At 40.5% G+C, this 18,983-nt stretch overlaps 2 protein-coding genes and 1 non-coding gene across 3 annotated transcripts; 2 read left to right on the forward strand and 1 right to left on the reverse strand.

The window, feature by feature from the left end:
* Positions 1-2,728: 2,728 nt before the first annotated feature.
* Positions 2,729-7,637, forward strand: LOC116498449 (olfactory receptor 6B1-like). The gene is made up of 2 exons (XM_032202730.1): positions 2,729-3,619; positions 7,529-7,637. The coding sequence occupies exons 1-2, from the start codon at positions 2,729-2,731 to the stop codon at positions 7,598-7,600; spliced, it is 963 nt and encodes a 320-aa protein (XP_032058621.1). The 3' UTR covers positions 7,601-7,637.
* Positions 7,638-11,958: 4,321 nt separating this feature from the next.
* LOC116498290 (olfactory receptor 6A2-like) lies at positions 11,959-12,924 on the forward strand. Its single transcript, XM_032202537.1, has one exon. It carries the CDS (start codon positions 11,959-11,961, stop codon positions 12,922-12,924), a length of 966 nt encoding a protein of 321 aa, XP_032058428.1.
* A 3,769-nt stretch (positions 12,925-16,693) lies between these two features.
* On the reverse strand, positions 16,694-16,857 carry LOC116498626. The gene has a single exon (XR_004254190.1). It is a non-coding gene; the product is annotated as a U1 spliceosomal RNA (small nuclear RNA).
* Positions 16,858-18,983: the final 2,126 nt, after the last annotated feature.

Here is an 18,983-nt window from a genome sequence, read left to right on the forward strand (position 1 = left end):
TCCCAGGTAGGTGTTCTTGCTACTTCAGGTTGTTGGACAGAGTTACATTTGATTGTTGGCCCTGCGTTTGATTAACTGAATTGATGTCTAGATTCTACACACATTTTTGTCCAATTCATCTTTGCCATATAGAAAGTTTGGGTGGTCAGTGCCTACAAACATTTTTAGGTGCCTGAATGAATGATACTCTTAAATATTAAATATTGTTGTTTTTATCTTCAAACTGAATCACCTAATTTTTCAATGGCTACAGTAAAGCAAATTAGTTACAGCCATCCATGTTTGTGTACACATTCACTTCAGTTGTATGCATCTGGAAAACACTGAAGATAAGGTTGTCAAATTTTCATCTCTGGGAGTTTGTGTCTGCTAGGAATCAGACTGCAAAGCCTAGGTAAGCTGGAGTTTTGTTTTGTTTTGAATAACAGCTAAAGTTCAAAGTTACCATAAACAAGTTCTTTTAGAGATAAAAATTCTTAGCTTAACTGAAATATTTCAACACATAGATTTCTTGAATCAATTCAAGGCTGTTTGTTTGGTCCATTAAACATACTTATATGCCTTCACGCAGACCCCCAGGACGTGCAATTTTGTATTGAGTTTACATGGCAAAAGTTAATTAGCAGGGACGCTGCAGTGGTGGCCTCTGTCAGAAGAGTCCAGAATTCCCCCATGATAGTTAAAAGCCAGCTCCAGACAGCTCCAAAAGGGGCCCACCACTGGCCAGAGCTGAGCCAATGAGTGACATTGGTTGCACCTCTGAGAGCATTTTAAGAAACATAAAAAACCCCACTGTGCAATAGCAGCTAGAGGAGAGAGAAGTGAGAACCCACCATGCAGACACTAAGAGCAGTGAAAAAGGAGGAGAAGGTGATTGGACACTGGAGCAGAAGTTCCCCTGTGGCCTGTGGAGAGGCCCATGGTAGAGCAGGTTATCTCCCTGCAGCCCATGGTGTGCCACAGCAAAGCAGAGTATTCTGGAGATAATTATTGGAGATAATTAGAGATAATAAGCTTCTACACCCTCCATTACTTTAATTGGTAAAAGACTTTACTAGCTCAGACCTTTTTGCTGCAAGGGAAGCTTTCCCATAAAAGAAGGGGAAAAAAATAGACAAAGAGAAAGAGAAGAAAAACAACCAACCAACCAAAAAAAAAAAAATAAAAAAAAAATCACGGACTCCTTTAAAGGACAACCCTTCAGATAGTTCAGAAAAACTCTATCTGATACCTCTGCTTGTTGCAAGAGTTTAATGGCCAAATGCATACTTGGGAATCCTGAATTGGTAAGCAAGTCTTAATGTTTTCTTGTAGTAACAGATGACACAAGAAATCACAGATCCATTCTGGTGTAAGTTATTGATCTGAATGCTTCAAAAACAATTTATTCTTTGTTATGCCATGTACTTCATGTAAACTGACAGTTGTATGATATGGGAAAATAGCTGTAAATTAAGAGTAATAGCAAAATGTATTAAGTCTTTTCATCAGATTTTCCCTCTTAATTGAAAGTGCAAGAGTTTGAAACTGCTGAATGCTAGAACTCCTTGTCTCCAGTTCTTTTGTCATCCCTTAATCAAAGGACCATACTTATTCAGGTAGGTAATGAAAGAAAATAGCTAAAGAGTATGTTTCTGTTCTCAGTAAATAAGTACATCTCTTGTGTTGACATCTTTCTTTCTTAGCTTTCCACAAACTTGCTTGTATTAATGAGCTGTAAAATCTACAAGCAAGTAGATTGGGATGAGGTATGTTTGTGTGTTAATTATATGTTCGTTTCCCTTAAAAGCAGTAAGAACAAACCTTATTTTAAATCCTCTATTTTAAATCATCTACAGTTCTACTATAAACAATGGCATCTACTTAAAGGTTAATCAAGGGTCACCGAAATCTCTAGAAATAGGCATTTCTAGAGTGCAAATACATTATATATTTTAGCATGTTACATCTGAAGACTCTGTTATACTCTAGGTTATGAATGCTCAATTAATGCCTATTGTCCAGGTATCCATTGATGGAATATCTGAAAAGGAATCTAGAGCACAACAGTTAACAGAAACATGTAATGTCTACTTTAAGTTATTGAAATTAAAACATCCACTAGATAGATGTCTAGAGCTAAGATGAAGATATCAAAGTGGAAGAGAGAATTACTCTTCTCTTTCTAAGATGTGTTTCAGTTAGATGAATTGTGGGCTGAAGGAGCCAGTCTTGCCACTCACTGAAAATCTCATTTGACTTGCTTAAACATAAACTACTAAAATCTGTAATATTTTGAAAATGATCTGTTCAATTTATATTATTTTTCTTAAACATTTTTGTCTACATACTCTCTGAGCTTTTGTGGTGCTGTTTTCAGCAGTGTGAATGTTAGTCTTTTTTTTTTCTTTCTGTTTTCTTTTTTTTTTTTTCTTCTCTATACTACAAGAAAACAGATAACTTTAAGAAGGTCTTCTGGTGCTTTTTCGTTCATTTTTGGTTTGTTTTGCTTTTTCCAGTGTTGCTATTAAAAGCGAGATAACAAATCAAGGGAAACAATGATGGGTGGACCTCTCACTTCATTCTGGTCATAAATTTTGGTTCTACTTAGTGAAAAACAGTTTCCATGGGAAACAGTTTACTAAGTGACCTAATTCTTCACACAGTCTTCCTTTTGTGGAACTCTTAACATTTTTCTATTTCTTCTGCTTTGACATCTGCAGGGATAGCTGTGTGCACCCAATATGTTATGAAGAACCAAACCACTATCGATGAGTTCATTCTTCTGGGATTTTCCTATGGGATGCAGATCCAGACCTTACTTTATCTGGTCTTTCTTGTCACCTACATGGTGACAATCACTGAGAATGCAATCATTATCTTTGTGGTGAAAAGGAACCATCATCTACAGAAGCCCATGTATTATTTCTTGGGAAACTTGTCCTTCCTGGAGATTTGGTATGTCTCAGTAACATTGCCCAAGCTTTTGTTTGGGTTCTGGTCACAGAACAAGACCATCTCATTCTCCAGCTGCATGACCCAGTTATACTTCTTTATCTCCCTCATGTGCACTGAATGCGTCCTCCTGGCTGTAATGGCCTATGACCGCTACTTGGCTGTCTGTCATCCCCTGCGCTACCCAGCCATCATGACCCACAAGTTGTGCTTTCAGCTGTCAATTCTTTCATGGACAGGAGGCTTTTCTATTTCCTTGGTCAAGGTATCTTTTATTTCACGCCTCACATTCTGTGGCCCACAAGTCATAAACCACTTCTTTTGTGACATTTCTCCAGTCTTGAACCTTTCGTGCACTGACATGTCCCTTGCAGAAACAGTGGACTTTGCACTGGCTTTGGTGATCCTTCTGGTACCTCTCCTGATCATTATTTTCTCCTATTGCTGCATCTTGTCAACCATCTTGAGTATGCCTTCAACCCAGGGAAGGAGAAAAGCTTTTTCCACTTGCACATCCCATTTCACTGTTGTCATCATCTTCTTTTCAGCCACTCTCTTTATGTATGCCAGGCCCAGAAGGATCCATCCATTCAACCTCAACAAGATAGTGTCCATCTTTTATGCTGTATTCACTCCAGCGCTAAACCCTCTAATCTACTGTCTCAGGAACAAGGAAGTGAAAGAGGTTCTGAGAAAGATCATAGTCACAAGCTGCTCTGCACATTGCTAAGTGCCTAGGATGAGGATACTGATGAGCAAGGACACTACTGAGAAGCTTCCCTCTTGAAATGCATATGAGTAGACCTCTACTACTTACTCCTTCATGGTTGCTTCAGTCATCAATGACTTGTTGCACTGAAGTCTGGTAAGGAAGAACTTGTATCATTTTTCTATGTGGAAATATCTCCTTCCTATTTGTGAGGATGCTTATATGACTAAACTCACCTGGCTGTAAATTATTCTGCTACAATAATAATGTAATAATTCCTACCACGTTCTCGGTAATAGAAAAAATTCTTTTAGAAAACCTAATAATAAGATCTATTGTTTTCAAAACCGTGTAGGAAGATGGATATCAATGAAAATCAGTTAGCCAAATCCCTATGGACAGAGATACAGAGAGCTAAGTACATGTCAAAGAAATTGTCTGATTTTCTTATACTATCACAATCTTGCTGTATACAGGAAATGTCACTCTTGCTGTATGTATACTATTTGTGTTAGCCATACCTTCACATGACTTCATGTTTGGCTTATAGTAATCCTGACTGAAAGGCAATTGTACATGGACGAGTTAGTAATCCTAATTAATGTAATTTTTAACCTGAGCTGGCATAAGTTTGTGCCATGCTGCACATACAGCTCAGTGTTCAGGCCTGTATTGTGATGTGTGCATCCATTGGCAACAGGGTAAACTTTGCCATTTGATTTTTAACAGTAGAGCCTTCAGTATTTGTGATCATGCCACTTGTATCCTTGCCTTTATCTAAAAGTGCAGCAAGAACTTCACATGTGAACATGTGTTCTGTTTGGTTGAAACAGTAGAAGAAAACAATTCTATCCAAGAAAATACTATACTGGTTCAACTGGCCAAAAAGATAACATTTTGGCAGAAGGGGTATGCACAGCATGCTATAACCTGATTTGAGGTCTGTTTGATGCTATACAATTCAGGATTGCCAGCACCTGAAAAAGGATGTAAGATTATTAGGAAGAAATGCTTCACTGTAAGGGTAGTGAGGCACTGGAACAGATTTCCCGGAGAAGTTGTGGATGCCCCATCCATGGAGGTATTCAAGGCCACGTTGGATGGGGCCTTGGCCAACCCGATCTAGTGGGTGGCATCCCTGCCCATGACAGGTGGGTTGGAACTAGATGACCTTTATGATCCCTTACAACCCACAACCCAAGCCATTCTATGGTTATTAGTACCCTTTTCTTTTCTTTATACTGGTAGCACCTATAAATTACATTTTGAGCAATACTTTACAAAATCTGAGTTCCTTTCTTACTGGTTTCATAATAAGCCATCAACTCCTGCTGCAAAACACAGGGCTTGAGGCAATTCCATTCTTACCACTGCTAGGAAGGCCATTTAACTCATAAGGGCCAGAACTAGCATGAGACCCAGGGTACAGTCATAGATTTAGGTCTTCAGTGTCACTGAGAATAATACGCACACAAAAAAGTAAAAATGGCAGGTGTTCCAAGCATCTGAAGTGACTTGATTATCTATGCTATCCATTTCTTTACAGTGCTAGCTCCAATAAATGACATTTGAAGGAATATGTTATAGACTGAGTGCTTTTTTCGTGAGGATCATAAGGACCCAGCACTTTCTGGTATAAAACACCTAGTATGGAGAGCTTTATACTAGGAATGATGCATCTTGCTAATGCTTTCTTTTTGATAGATGTTCCTTTAGAAAGCCAGGACCAATTTGCCTTTACCTGGCAATAAAAGCTATATACATTTCATGTTCTGCCTCAGGGATGTACACGGTCCCTCTGTTAGCCACCAAATGATAGCAGCTGACTAGCAGTATGGTCAGGTACCATCACCATTTATCATTATATTGATGATCTACTGATTATGGCAGAGTCAAAACAAAAAATCGAAGTAGCTATCAAATCACTGAAACCACACCTACAAGACCAAGGCTGGGCAATTAGTCCAAAGAAAATACAAGACCCTAGTACTACTGTGCAATTTCTAGAAACAGTCTGGTATGGACAGACTAAAGAAATACCAGAAAAGATACAGCAAACAGTCCAGCAATTCCCTGTACCAACCACAGTGAAACAACTGCAGACTTTCCTGGGACTTTTAGGGTATTGGAGAACCTTTATTCCACATCTGGCAGTATTAATGCACCCTCTGCAAAAAATGACTAGAAAAAAAAAGCTGTTTGGCAATGGACCAAACAACAACAAGAAGACTATGATGCCTACAAAAATGCTCTGAGCACATACAATTATATACTCCAAGGCAGTGATACACTTTTTAATTAGAAATAACAATTCTAAATGATATAGTTTCATGGGGATTATGGCAAATGACTGGGCTGAAAAGTCAGAAAGAACCTATAGTATTTGGGTCCAAAGATCTGCCATGCATATGTTTCTCTGTCATACCCTGATGGAGAAACAAATCTTAGAGGTAGTTTGGGCAGTGAAAGAAACTGAAAGAATTGCAGACCAAGACAATGTAACTGTACATCCACCCTTTACTATTCATAGGTGGGTTACAGGTAATTGTTTTAGGGCCCACACAGGGATAGGCCGGGCAGCCACACATTTACAGCAATGATTCCTGCCAGGAAAACCACATGTAATCACTCCAGAAACCACGCTTGTAGGAAGTGTATCCTTTAACTGTGGGCCCGCACTATGGGAAGCTCCATGCCCCATACCTCCCACCCCACGTACCTCCCCAAATCTCTTGTGGGTGAAGCACACCCTTACAATGAGTTAACAGAAGAGCACAAAAAAGATGCCTGGTTCACCGATGGGAGTGCAACATACACTTCAGCTGGATGAAGACAATGGAGAGCAGTTGCATATGTTCCAGTTTCAGGGATTATATTGCAGCAAACAGGTGTACAGGCATCCAGTCAGTAGGCTGAATTGATTGCAGCATCCTTGGCTATCCTTGAAGGAAAGGCACATTATTTGTACACTGACAGCTGGGTTGTATACAAAAGCCTCACAATGCGGTTACTGTGATGGGACCAAGAAAATTGGCATATACAGAAATACCCTGTATGAGGGCAGACATATGGCAACAAATTTGGCAAAATATCCTTTAAGTATCTCTTAAAAGTAAAGTGTGTCTCACCCCACCAAAAAGACAATTTGTCTGAGTCGCAAAACAACAGGGAAGTAGATGATACAACCTCTGCCGAGGTATATGGTCAAGCTATAAATTGCACATATAGCTTGCGGACATTGATCATCTCATACTGCCTGTGCATTGCTCACAATCAACCCCCTTTACAATTACATATGTAAAAGGCATGTGCACATAATTGTGCTATTTGTAGACAGCTACCTTTAAGAGCATGATATAGACCCCAGGGGAAAATAAAATGGTGTCAGTAGTCTTTAAATACCTGTCAGGTTGATTACATTGACCCCCTGCCTCCACTGAGGGTGTGGCAATATGTATTCACTACTGTTGATACAGTGTCAGGATTACTGTTTACTAAACCCACCAAACATGCTAATCAACATAGCATAATTGAAGCATTGGAGCAACTCATTCATCAACTTGGACCTCCTCAACACATACAAAGTGACAAGGGGGGAGACTACAACTTCCCAGACATATCCTGGAAGCACAACACAGCCCAGAGAAAGCAGTCTAGGAGGTTCCTGGAGTGTGTGGAAAATAGCTTCCTGACTCAACTGATTAGTGAGCCTACCAGGGGAGGTGCCCCGCTAGACCTGCTGTTCACAAACAGAGACTATCCAGGACTGGTGGGAGCTGTCTTGGGCAGAGTGACCATGAAATGGTAGAGTTCTCTATTCTTGGTGAAGTGAGGAAGGGGACCAGTAAAACTGCTGTCTTAGACTTCTGGAGGGCAGACTTTGAGCTGTTCAGGACACTGGTTGGCAGAGTCCATTGGGAGGCAGCTCTGAAGGGCAGAGAAGTCCAGGAAGGCTGAGCACTCTTCAAGAAGGAACTCTTAAAGGCTCAGGAGCAGTCTGTCCCCACATACCCAAAGAAAAGCCGGTGTGGAAGAAGACCAGCCTGGCTGAACAGAGAGTTGTGGCTAGAGCTCAGGAAGAAAAAGAGGGTTTATGACCTTTGGAAAAGAAGGCAGACCACTCAGGAGGACTATAAGGATGCTCCGAGGCTGTGCAGGGACAAAATTAGAAAGGGCAAAGCTCATCTGGAGCTCAATCTGGCTACTGATGTTAAAGATGACAAAAAAAAAAAAAAATTATAAATACATCAACACAAAAAGCAGGGCTAAGGAGAATCTCCATCCTCTTCTGAATGCGGGGGGAAACTTCGTGACAAAATGAGGCTGAGGTGCTTAATGCCTTCTTTGCTTCTGTCTTTAGCAGTGAGACCAGTTGCTGTCTGGATACCCAGTCCCCTGAGCTGGTGGAAGGGGACAGGGAGCAAAATGTGGCCCTCATACTCTATGAGGAAATGGTTGGCAACCTGCTACAGCACTTAAATGTATGCAAGTCGATGGGGTTGGATGGGATCCACCCAAGGGTACTGAGAGAACTGGTGGAAGAGCTGACCAAGCCATTTTCCATCATTTATCAGCAGCTTGGCTATCAGGGGAGGTCCCAGTTGCAAATGTGATGTGCATCTGCAAAAGGAGGCAGAGCGTGGACCTGGGAAACTATAGGCCTGTCAGTCTGACTTCGGTGCTGGGGAAGCTCATGGAACAGATTATCTTACGTGTCATCATGCAGCACTTACAGGGCAACCAGGCGATCAGATCCAGTCAACATGGGTTTATGAAAGGCAGGTCTTGCTTGATGAACCTGATCTCCTTCTATGACAAAGTGACACACGTAGTGAATGAGGGAAAGGCAGTGTATGTGCTCTATCTTGACTTCAATAAGGTTTTTGACACCGTTTCCTACAGCATTCTCCTCAAGAAACTGGCTGTTCATGGCTTGGACTGGCGTACACTTCATTGGGTTAAAAACTGGTTGGGTAGCCGGGCCCAAAGAGTTGTGGTGAATGGAGTCAAATCCAGCTGGAGGCTAGTCACTAGTGGTGTTCCCCAGGGCTCAGTACTAGGGCCAGTTCTCTTTAATATCTTTATCGATGATCTGGAAGAGGGCATCGAGTGTCCTCCCAGTAAATTTGCAGATGACACCAAGTTAGGTGCGTGTGTCAATCTGCTTGAGGGTAGGAAGTCTCTGCAGGAGGATCTGGATAGGCTGGACTGATAGGCTGAGGCCAACCGTATGAAGTTCAACAAGGCCAAGTGCCGGGTCCTGCACTTGGGTCACAACAAGCCCAAGGAACGCTACAGGCTGGGAGATGAGTGGCTGGAAAGCTGCCTGGGAGAGAAGGACCTGGGAGTATTGGTTGATAGTGGGCTGAATATGAGCCAGCAGTGTCCTCAGGTGGCCAAGAAGGCTAACAGCATCCTGGCTTGTATGAGAAACAGCGTGGCCAGCAGGTCTAGGGAAGTGATTGTCCCCCTGTACTCAGCTCTGGTGAGGCCACACCTCGAGTACTGTGTTAAAAAACGTAACTGTGTTAAAACATAAAACTGTGTGTGTGTGTGTAAGGGGGGGCTGAAGGGGAGAGGGGTATTGGCAAGGGGGATGCCTTTGTTTGGGAACTGGCTGGGCATTGTTTGGGTGATGGTGAGCAATTGTGTTCTGCATCACTTCTTTTGTTATTCTTTTAGTTGCTTTTTTTTTTTTTTTTTTTTTTTCTTTAACATAAAACTTTCCTTATCTTATCCCATGACTTCTTCCACTTTTCTTTCCAATTTTCTTCCCCATCCCACTGTAGAGTAGGGGAAATGAACAAAAGGCTGTATGTTGTCTAGCTGCCTGCTGGTTTAAACTACAACAGATACATGTCTTTAAGTTCAATGACAAATACTACTGCCAGGCTGGGGAAGAGAAGCAATTATTTGTTTCTTTGATTGGTCCCTTTGGAAGAACTAACCAAATGCACAAATGAAGTCTTCAGGAAAGTAAAGAAATCATAAATGGATATCAGAGCACATTCTCTCCGAACTTCTCACCTTCTCTTTGAACATCAAGCAATCCATTCAACATTGGGAGAAGGATTCAAATTTGTAAGTGAAATTGTAGTATTTGCTATTTAAATATTTCTTACTGTAAATAAAAATAACACTTTGTGTCTTTCATGTATTATATTGGTTAAGGAAGATGGTAAAAATATGACAAAATGTATACATTTTTAACTAAATATTTTTAGTGAGAAACCACAAAATAAATCTTATTTCTCATACAACATGAATTTTCATGCAAAGAAGAAAAATAACACACACGATATCTTTCAATCGAAGATACCTTTTGTCAATCTTTTCCCTTCCCTTCCCTTCCCTTCCCTTCCCTTCCCTTCCCTTCCCTTCCCTTCCCTTCCCTTCCCTTCCCTTCCCTTCCCTTCCCTTCCCTTCCCTTCCCTTCCCTTCCCTTCCCTTCCCTTCCCTTCCCTTCCCTTCCCTTCCCTTCCCTTCCCTTCCCTTCCCTTCCCTTCCCTTCCCTTCCCTTCCCTTCCCTTCCCTTCCCTTCCCAATTCATTCAAATAACTTTGAGAAAAAGGACTATTGTTACAAAAAGACACTATGAAGACCTCTATATTTAAGCACTTAAGAACTAAGCACATTATGAATGTTAATGTAATAGATTGCAAGAGTTTTGAAACCTTTTTCAAGAAGTTCTTCAAGGTATAATCCATATGATTTGCTTTTAATAACAAAAATATGTACTTTGAAGCCTTTTGAATTTAGACATATAAGTTTGTGAAAGCCAACATTGGCTCTCTTAACAAAGAAAAATGAGAAAAAAACTCAATGTTTTTCATTCAGATACATATGTTATCTGGATTTCAATTTTATTGTTTCTTTTTCTCCCCAATAATTGGACAGCAGTGATGTGATTCAGCTCTCAGAATAAGAATTCTTAATTTTGGGGTCTATATGTAGGTGTCCTCATGTGAGATAAGAGTTAAGATTCAATTGTCAAAGTGTCTAAAGCTGTCTAATACCCCTTGAGATATACTAGATGATAACCTCCAATTAATGATGGGCATGTAACAACTCATGGGTGTATATTGGATAGCTTAGGCTATCTTGAATAATAGTAAGTAACTATTTAGATAACTTAATCAGTCTGTATGTGTCAAAACTTCTCTTGTAGTAGCATGTCAGTGTTCAAAAAGTGTTTGGACAATACACTTAGGCATATGGTTTAACTCTTAGGTTGTCCTGTGTGGAATCAGGAGTTGGACTAGATGACCCTTTTGAGTCCCTTCCAACTGAGGATATTCTATGGTTGCATGTTAGCTAACAGACTTACATCAGTAAAGACAAGAAAGTCAAGATACCAATTTAACTTAACAAAAAAGATTTGAATAAATTGTCCACCATTGAGGTGCTCAGAAATGTTCTGCTCAGCTCCCAGCTGCCATTTCACCAGGTCAGAGGTCCTTTTTAGGTCCTGTGTTATATCTAGCTAAAAGTAATTGATAATTACAGTACCTCATTGTATCTCAGCTGATACACACATTTGGAAATCTCAGATATCTTGAAGTTTCTTAAGTAGTACTACATAGCTATATGTATCCAACTGAATTTGTCCTTGAGGAAAGAGGATCCCAAAACTCAGTAGTTATTCAAGTTTGTACCCTTTCTATACAAGAACTGGAACATATTATGCAAAATGGGAACACACAAATTTTTCAAAATTCTTTGAAAATGTGACACAATATAGAAAATTTTCAAATTGGGTTGTGGATTAAGACCACAATTTCTGGATGTGTGGTCTACAGAGCAGAAAAACTTTATTTATGATAGCTATTTTAATTTCATTATAGTTGCAGCTTAAGTTCTGACTTTTATAAAAATTTCCGCTTTACAAAGTAATAATGCATTGGTAGTGACTACGTAGATGCTGCTAATGATGTTGATAACTGTGATTTTCACAAGTATCTATGGGGATTGATTTTCTGGCAACTCTGTTCACAAACCCACAGATTAGTGCACTGTAAAATTTAGAAAAGGACAAGACAGAGTAACAGATTATTCTCTGTAGAAGGTCAAATAGGAGTTAGGCATTATGTAGCTCAGAGAATTCATAATCCTCTTGAGTTACGGTAATTTTCTTCTAACTAGCATGTCTTTGACTATCTTAATGATTAACGGTACTAGTAAGTATAGCACTATCAACTCTAACGTAGTGTGAAAGAAATGTAAAACAACTGTAAAATGTGAGAGAGATACAGAGAGACAAGTGAATTATATTCACTAATAATAAGTCATTGATGTCATTGTCTTTACAGAGGTAGATGGGAGACATGGAAGTTGGCAATCACACCACAGTCAAAGAGTTCATCCTTCTTGGATTTCCCATTGCTCCTCACTTGCAGATTCTCTTCTTTGCAATATTTCTCATAGCATATATCTTAGTTTTAGCAGAAAATGTAATCATCATTCTGGCTGTCTGGACAAACTATAACCTCCACTGCCCCATGTATTTCTTTCTAATTAACTTGTCCTTCCTGGAAATCTGGTATGTGACAGTCACACTTCCCAAGACAATGCTGAGCTTTGTATCAGAGGCAAAGGAAATCTCCTTCATGGGATGCATGACACAGCTGTACTTCTTCCTCAGCCTGGGAAACACTGAGTGCCTCCTCCTAGCAGTCATGGCATATGACCGCTATGTCGCCATCTGTAAGCCTTTCCATTACTCCACCATTATGAGACATATTGTCTGTGTCTACCTTACTATGGGATCCTGGTTGACTGGTTTCTTAATTTCTGGATGTAAAGTATTTTTTATCTCTCAGTTAACTTACTGTGGACCCAATATAATTAACCATTTCTTCTGTGATGTTTCGCCTCTCTTGAACTTAGCCTGCACAGATATGGAAAGAGCTGTTCTTATGGATTTTGTGGCTGCCTTATTTATTCTCCTGATGCCTCTCTCCATAGTAATGCTATCCTATGCCTATATTATCTTCACTGTTCTTCACATTTCATCTGTACAAGGTTGCCAAAAAGCCTTTTCCACCTGTGCCTCCCACCTTATAGTGGTTATTGTCTTCTATGCAACAAGCATTTTCATCTATGTGAGGCCCAAAACACTTGCAGTTCATGACTCACACAAAATTGTGTCTGCTTTCTATTCTATTGTTGTTCCTCTCTTCAACCCCATAATTTACAGCCTAAGGAACCAGGAAATCAAGGATGCTGTCAAAAAGGTTTTCTTCAACAAAACAGATTCCTTGCAGAAGCATCAGCAGGTTTAATGAGAGATTGGAAAGATAAGAAAACCATATAAAAACATAGGATTTTATAATTAAATCAAGTTATGAAAATCTCTGGTTTGTACTTCAGAAGCTGAAGCAAGCTGGTCCAAAAAAAAAATTTTTTTTTTTTTCTTTAAATTTTGGAATTGCAGGGAACTGAATGATACACAGTCATACTCATGGTCTTATGTCACTATGAACGTCCCCGTAGGTCCTTTTAAGGAGAAATAATAGTAACAGTCAAAGGTAAATGTGGTGTTAAGGTCAGGGGAAAACTCCCGCTTTTGCAGTTCATTCTCCTGTATAATCAATTCTTGTGATTTAACCTGTCATGCAGCTAAGTACCACACATCCATTCACTTACTCCCCTGTACTGGGACAGGGGAAAGAATAAGAAAATGTAAAAGTGTCAGAACTCATGGGTTGAAATAAGAACAGTTTAATAAGAAAAGAATAAAAAAAATAAAAATAAAAGCAAACAAACAAACAAACAAAAAACAATACAGAGAAAAGAGTAAACAAAACAAGTGCTGCACAACACAATTACTCGCCACCAACTAATTGATGCCCAACCAACCCCCAAGTAATGGGAGCTCCTCACTGGCCACCTTCCCCAAGTTTTATTGTTCAGCATGATGTCATATTGTATGGAATACCACTTTGGCCAGTTTGGGTCTGCTGTGCTGGTTGTGTCCCCCACAACTTCTGGTGCATCTCCAGTCCCCCAGCTCCTCTCTACCTGGCCAGGATGAGAAGCTGAAAATTCCTTGACTTGGTGTAAGCAATGTTCTACAACTAAAATATCAGTGTGTTATCAGCATTATTTTTCTGCTAAATCCAAAACACAGTACCATAACAGCTACAAGGAAGAAAATTAATCCTATCCCAGCCAAAACGAGGACAATATCTACCTCTTAGTCTATGTGCATCATGCTCACGTCCCACACTTTCCAATACATGCCAGTTAATCACCACCACACTTCTTGTCTTTTGACATATAAACACAGATATCATACCCTTAGTCTATAAGCCTTCCCACTAAAATGTCCATTGAGTTCATTTAGTTTATAATTTTGGGCTCCACCTGTCTTAATGGGGCATTTCTGAGGGCAAGAGAGATGGTGTATGGTGTTGGATAGTTGCATGATGAAGTCAGCTCTGATTCCATCTCCGCTTCACTTCGCTTGGTTCCACCAAAATCTTTTCTTCATTAGTTTGGATGATTCTTACTGTAATAACATTGACATGACATATAGCAACCATAGCAATGATGGCATCATATAGCAACTAACATCTTACAATTAAAATCATTGGCTATTCTTTGATAAAATCAAATCCCCTCAAGATACATATCAGACTTGCCAAACCCTATGCATTTTTCAACAAGTAGTCCCAGATCTTCAGCAAAAGTAATCCCACAGATGTGTTTGCCTTTGCCTGAGGCAGCAATAACCCAGACTGTCTTCCCCAGCATGTTTTTTGTACGTGCTCTTCAGGGACTTTATCCCCTTTTAAAGCACATGCAGGTTTCAATTGGGAGGACCATATCAATTAGCAAATAATTGAGTATTAACTAACCAAGTGGCTTTTGCTAAATCTGTATCTCCGTGCTTGAATGTTCCATCATCCATTGCTCTCAGTTTTTAAAAGTCCACCATATTATTGTCTTCCCAGGGGCTGGTGCATGACAGGGAATCTTATACACCTACTCAAAGCCATATTCTTTGTTTCAGGTGTCTATGAGGTTGTTTCAGAAATGAGTCCTGTTTTCCGATTCAGTTCTTTCTGGAGTGTCACCTTGCCATAAATCTTTCTTTTCAAGGCCCAGGACGGTGTTTCCGATAGTGGCATGAAGCACTGAGTGTGTTTCAAACCTTCTGGTGGTAGCTTGCACCATAAAGCCAAAAGGTTGTGGTCAATGGTTCTATGTCTCTGTGGAGACCAGTCACAAATGGTGTCCCTCAGGGGTTGGTCTTAGGACCAGTGCTCTTCAACATCTTTATCAATGACATAGATGACGGAATCAAGTGTACCCTTAGCAAGTTTGCAGATGACACCAAGCTGAGCAGTGCAGTCGATGCAATATAGGGAAGGGATGCCATCCAGAGGCATCACCTAATGCATCACCTAATGCAAGGTGTTGCACTTGGGCTGGGGCAATCCCAGGTATTTACATAGACTGGGCGAAGAATGTGAGAGTAGCCATGCAGAGAAGGACTTGGGGGTCCTGATGCGGCTCTAGGCAGCCTGCTCTAGTAGTTGGCAACCCTGCCCAGAGCAGGGGGGTTGAAACTAGGTGATCTTTAAGGTCCTTTTCAACCCAGGCCATTCTGTGATTCTATGATAAAAGAAGGGAGATTTAGATTAGATGTTAGGAGGAAATTCTTTACGCAGAGGGTAGTGAGGCATTGGAACAGGTTGCCCAGAGAGGTTGTGGATTCCCTGTCCCTGGAGGTGTTCAAGACCAGGCTGGATGAGGCCCTTGGGAACCTGATCTAGTGCGTAGCATCCCTGCCAGAGGCACACATTTAAGGTTAAAAAAAAAAAAGAAAAAAAAAAGTTTTCTGCTGATGCACCTTCTCTCCTTTGCCTGTAAAGCTTTTCTAGGCAGCTAGCTCAGTTTGTAACAACTATATTGTAAATGTGTAATGTCAAGACACCCGAATGTAATCCTAAACTTCTTGTAGACAAAAATGGTAAGATTTATCACCCAAACGTAGATTCTACAGTACGTATATCTAATTCTGAGCCAGTAACTCTTTAGAACAGATGATGGCAGTATTAGCTATTTTTTATTAAATGTTTACTGAACACACTTTAAATGCATCTCTGCTTGTTTGATAACAAGTTTAAAATCTGAAATTACATCAACAACTGATTGAAAATTTCCTTTAAAAACTTAGCCACTGAAATTTTGTTTTTCAATAAATATATCTTATTTCTGAAAAATATGAGACACGACCCAACATAGGGGCTTCATGAGGTTTTCTTATTCTTTTTTTTTTTTTTTTTTTTTTTTCATAGAATCACAGAATATCCCAAGGTGGAAGGGACCCATAAGGATCATTAAGTCCAACTCCTGGCACCGCACAGGTCTGCCCAAAAGTTTAGACCATGTGACTAAGTGCACAGTCCAATCGCTTTTTAAATTCAGACAGGCTTGGTGCAGTGACTACGTCCCTGGGGAGCCTGTTCCAGTGTGCAACCACCCTCTCGGTGAAGAACCCCCTCCTGACGTCAAGCCTAAACTTCCCCTGCCTCAGCTTAACACCATTCCTGCAGGTCCTATCACTGGTGTTTACAGAGAATAGGTCACCTGCCTCTCCACTCCCCTTCGAGAGGAAGCTGTAGACCACGATGATGTCCCCTCAGCCTCCTCTTCTCCAGGCAGAACAGGCCCAGTGCCCTCAGCCGCTCCTCATACGTCTTCCCCTCTAGGCCCTTCACCATCTTCATTGCCCTCCTCTGGACAATCTCCAACAGTTTAATGTCCTTCTTGTTCTGTGGTGCCCAGAACTGCACACAGTACTCGAGGTGAGGCCACACCAGCGCAGAGTAGAGCGGGACAATCACCTCCCTCGACCGACTAGCAATGCTGTGCTTGATGCACCCCAGGATACGGTTGGCCTTCATGTCTGCTGGGGCACACTGCTGGCTCATATTCAACTTGCTATCAACCACAACCCCCAGGTCCCTCTCTGTGGGGCTGCCTTACAGTGTCTCATCGCACAGTCTGCACATATAGCCAGGGTTGCCCCATCCCAGGTGTAGGAAAAATACATGAATGCAGCCCCCCTCTACCACAAATTATGCAGTCGAGTTTCCTGCATTTGGGGAAATTGCAGGAGTCAGCACACCCGGAGTGCAGGGGATGAGTCTTGCCCTGGGAAAACCACCTGCCTGATCATGGTGTCTCCCCTGCTAGATAAGTAGAGACACAACCCAACATATGGGCTTCATGAGGTCTTCTTATTCATTATTTTTATTATTATTATTATTATTTTTTCACAACAAAAGGAAGTAGAAAAGGTAAAAGAAAATGGTTAGATTGTTAATTGTTTTCTTTCTAGCTCTTGGTAGGTGTTTTTGTTTTTGTTGTTGTTGTTGTTGTTTTTCCAGATTGATATATTCGAATTTGGGTTACAGAATCATGCTTGGGCAGTATCATTTTTCAGCTAACTTTCCTTCAAAAATATTATTATTTTTCATTAGTTTTACGTCATTTTTCAGTAAAGGATTATATATACCTTTGATGGAATCTGGGAATATTTTACATTTAAGTTTCATGGTTCTTGAATCCAAAAACTTTTAAAGTTTTGGTTGCCTAAAAAATTGAACAAATTAAAACATAACATTGTTACTCGTTATTTTTTAAGCTGCTGCTAAAGCATAAAGGATTTGGATTTACTCTCCTTTTTCTCACTCTTATTCTTATCCTTATTCTTATTCTTATTCTTTTCTTGTTTATTTTTCATGTAATGAGGGAAAAAAAATCAGACATTGTAGATAAAGTGTTGATTAAATAAAAGATTTTTTGGCATAGAGAAACATAATTTCCCAACCCTATGAAATCTCTGGTCAGTAGCTATCCACTATTTCCTTGAGTTTTCTTGACAAGTCTGTGGTACCAGTTGAATATTTGTTTTCACTCTTTGCTTTTGCAAGGCCTTCCTTCCAATACAGAACCATATTCACACAGTGAAGAGAACAAAGAACTTCAGCTTTCTGATGGGTTGGTAATGAGCTTGGAAAATGAAGTATACAAATGAAGAAATGAAGTATCCAAATGGTTGGGCACACTGAGTTCCTCAAGACAAAAAGAGAAATGGCCAGGGGCTACAGTGCAGGACTTCTGGAATGAGACTGAATAGCAAGAGGAAGTGTAGAGCAGAAAGAGCCTGACTTCAGCTCTGAGTTGTGACATGGTGCCCTCACAGACACAGGGGACACAGGGAGAACTAGAGCACTGTCAGTCATCCAAGTAGAAATGTTACCCTCCCATTTTTATTTTATTTTATTTCATTTTATTTTATTTTATTTCATTTTATTTTATTTCATTTTATTTTATTTTATTTCATTTTATTTTATTTCCAGATGTCTGTCCAGGCCACAAATCAGATCAGTTCATGATGATGTCATTGCAGCAGTTTCAGATGTTCTCCTGTCACACACTAATCCAAGGTTGTTCACATCCTGTTCACATTGTCCTGTTTGTCATGGCTCACCACTTCCAGCTACTGTATGCATATGTATTGCTTATACAAAGCAAGGCTATGATACAGCAACTCAGCTAGACAAATACATTGTAGTGAAGCATGCTGAAATTTAGGCCACATACTTAAGTGATCAAGGTGAGGTAATACTTAGCAAGTCACAATGCCAGGCAAAGTACTTGCAGCAGGTACCTGTTTCTTGTCGGGTAAATCCAGTTTCATGCCTGGCTCATAAAGGCTTTGGAAATGGGCTTGTTTCCAGCCCAAGAGACTCCGTCTGTAACAGCTGTCCCAGGGAAGCTGGGGACTGGGCAATTGCAGGCACAGAACACCACTACTCAGTGGCATACACTGTAGGTTCCATTTACCAAGTTGATGTCTATGGCAGTAGATGGCAACTTCTATTCACAAACACATAAATCTGGGCAGAGCTCTGACATGAGTCAAGGTCCGAGATCCCTCCTCAGGAGAGCGAGACACACACTGCAGCTGTTTGAGGTGACAAGACGTGGCTGGCAAGCAGCAATTTCAATACAGCAGTTCCACCTTCAGGACATGATGTTGAGATATGAGTAGCTTAGTGGGTAGTATTGATGATAGGATGTTTGGACTAGGTGATTTTGTAGGTCCTTTCCAATCTTGTGTTTCTATGATTCTATGACAGTCCTGTTGACAGTGCAGGCAGTTGGTGGGTGAATTTCTCCCCCGGGTTACTGCTTTCACTATGTACTGCGTTCTAACGTAGACATTCAACATGAGCTCCCAACTGTTTCACAGGTCACATCACCCCAAAGCCAAATTCAGAGTTTCTCCATCTCCAAAGCCGATTCGCTGTTGTTACCCAGG

Source organism: Aythya fuligula, chromosome 24 (assembly GCF_009819795.1).
Source record: "Aythya fuligula isolate bAytFul2 chromosome 24, bAytFul2.pri, whole genome shotgun sequence".
Lineage (NCBI taxonomy): Eukaryota > Metazoa > Chordata > Aves > Anseriformes > Anatidae > Aythya > Aythya fuligula.

Excerpts from the sequence above, each read along its gene's own strand:
- LOC116498290 (XM_032202537.1), top strand. The coding sequence starts at position 11,959 with ATGGGAGACATGGAAGTTGGCAATCACACCACAGTCAAAGAGTTCATC.
- LOC116498449 (XM_032202730.1), top strand. The coding sequence starts at position 2,729 with ATGAAGAACCAAACCACTATCGATGAGTTCATTCTTCTGGGATTTTCC. Across the intron at positions 3,620-7,528 it reads GGAACAAGGAAGTGAAAGAG|CTGTTCAGGACACTGGTTGG; the intron begins GTTCTGAGAAAG and ends GCAGACTTTGAG.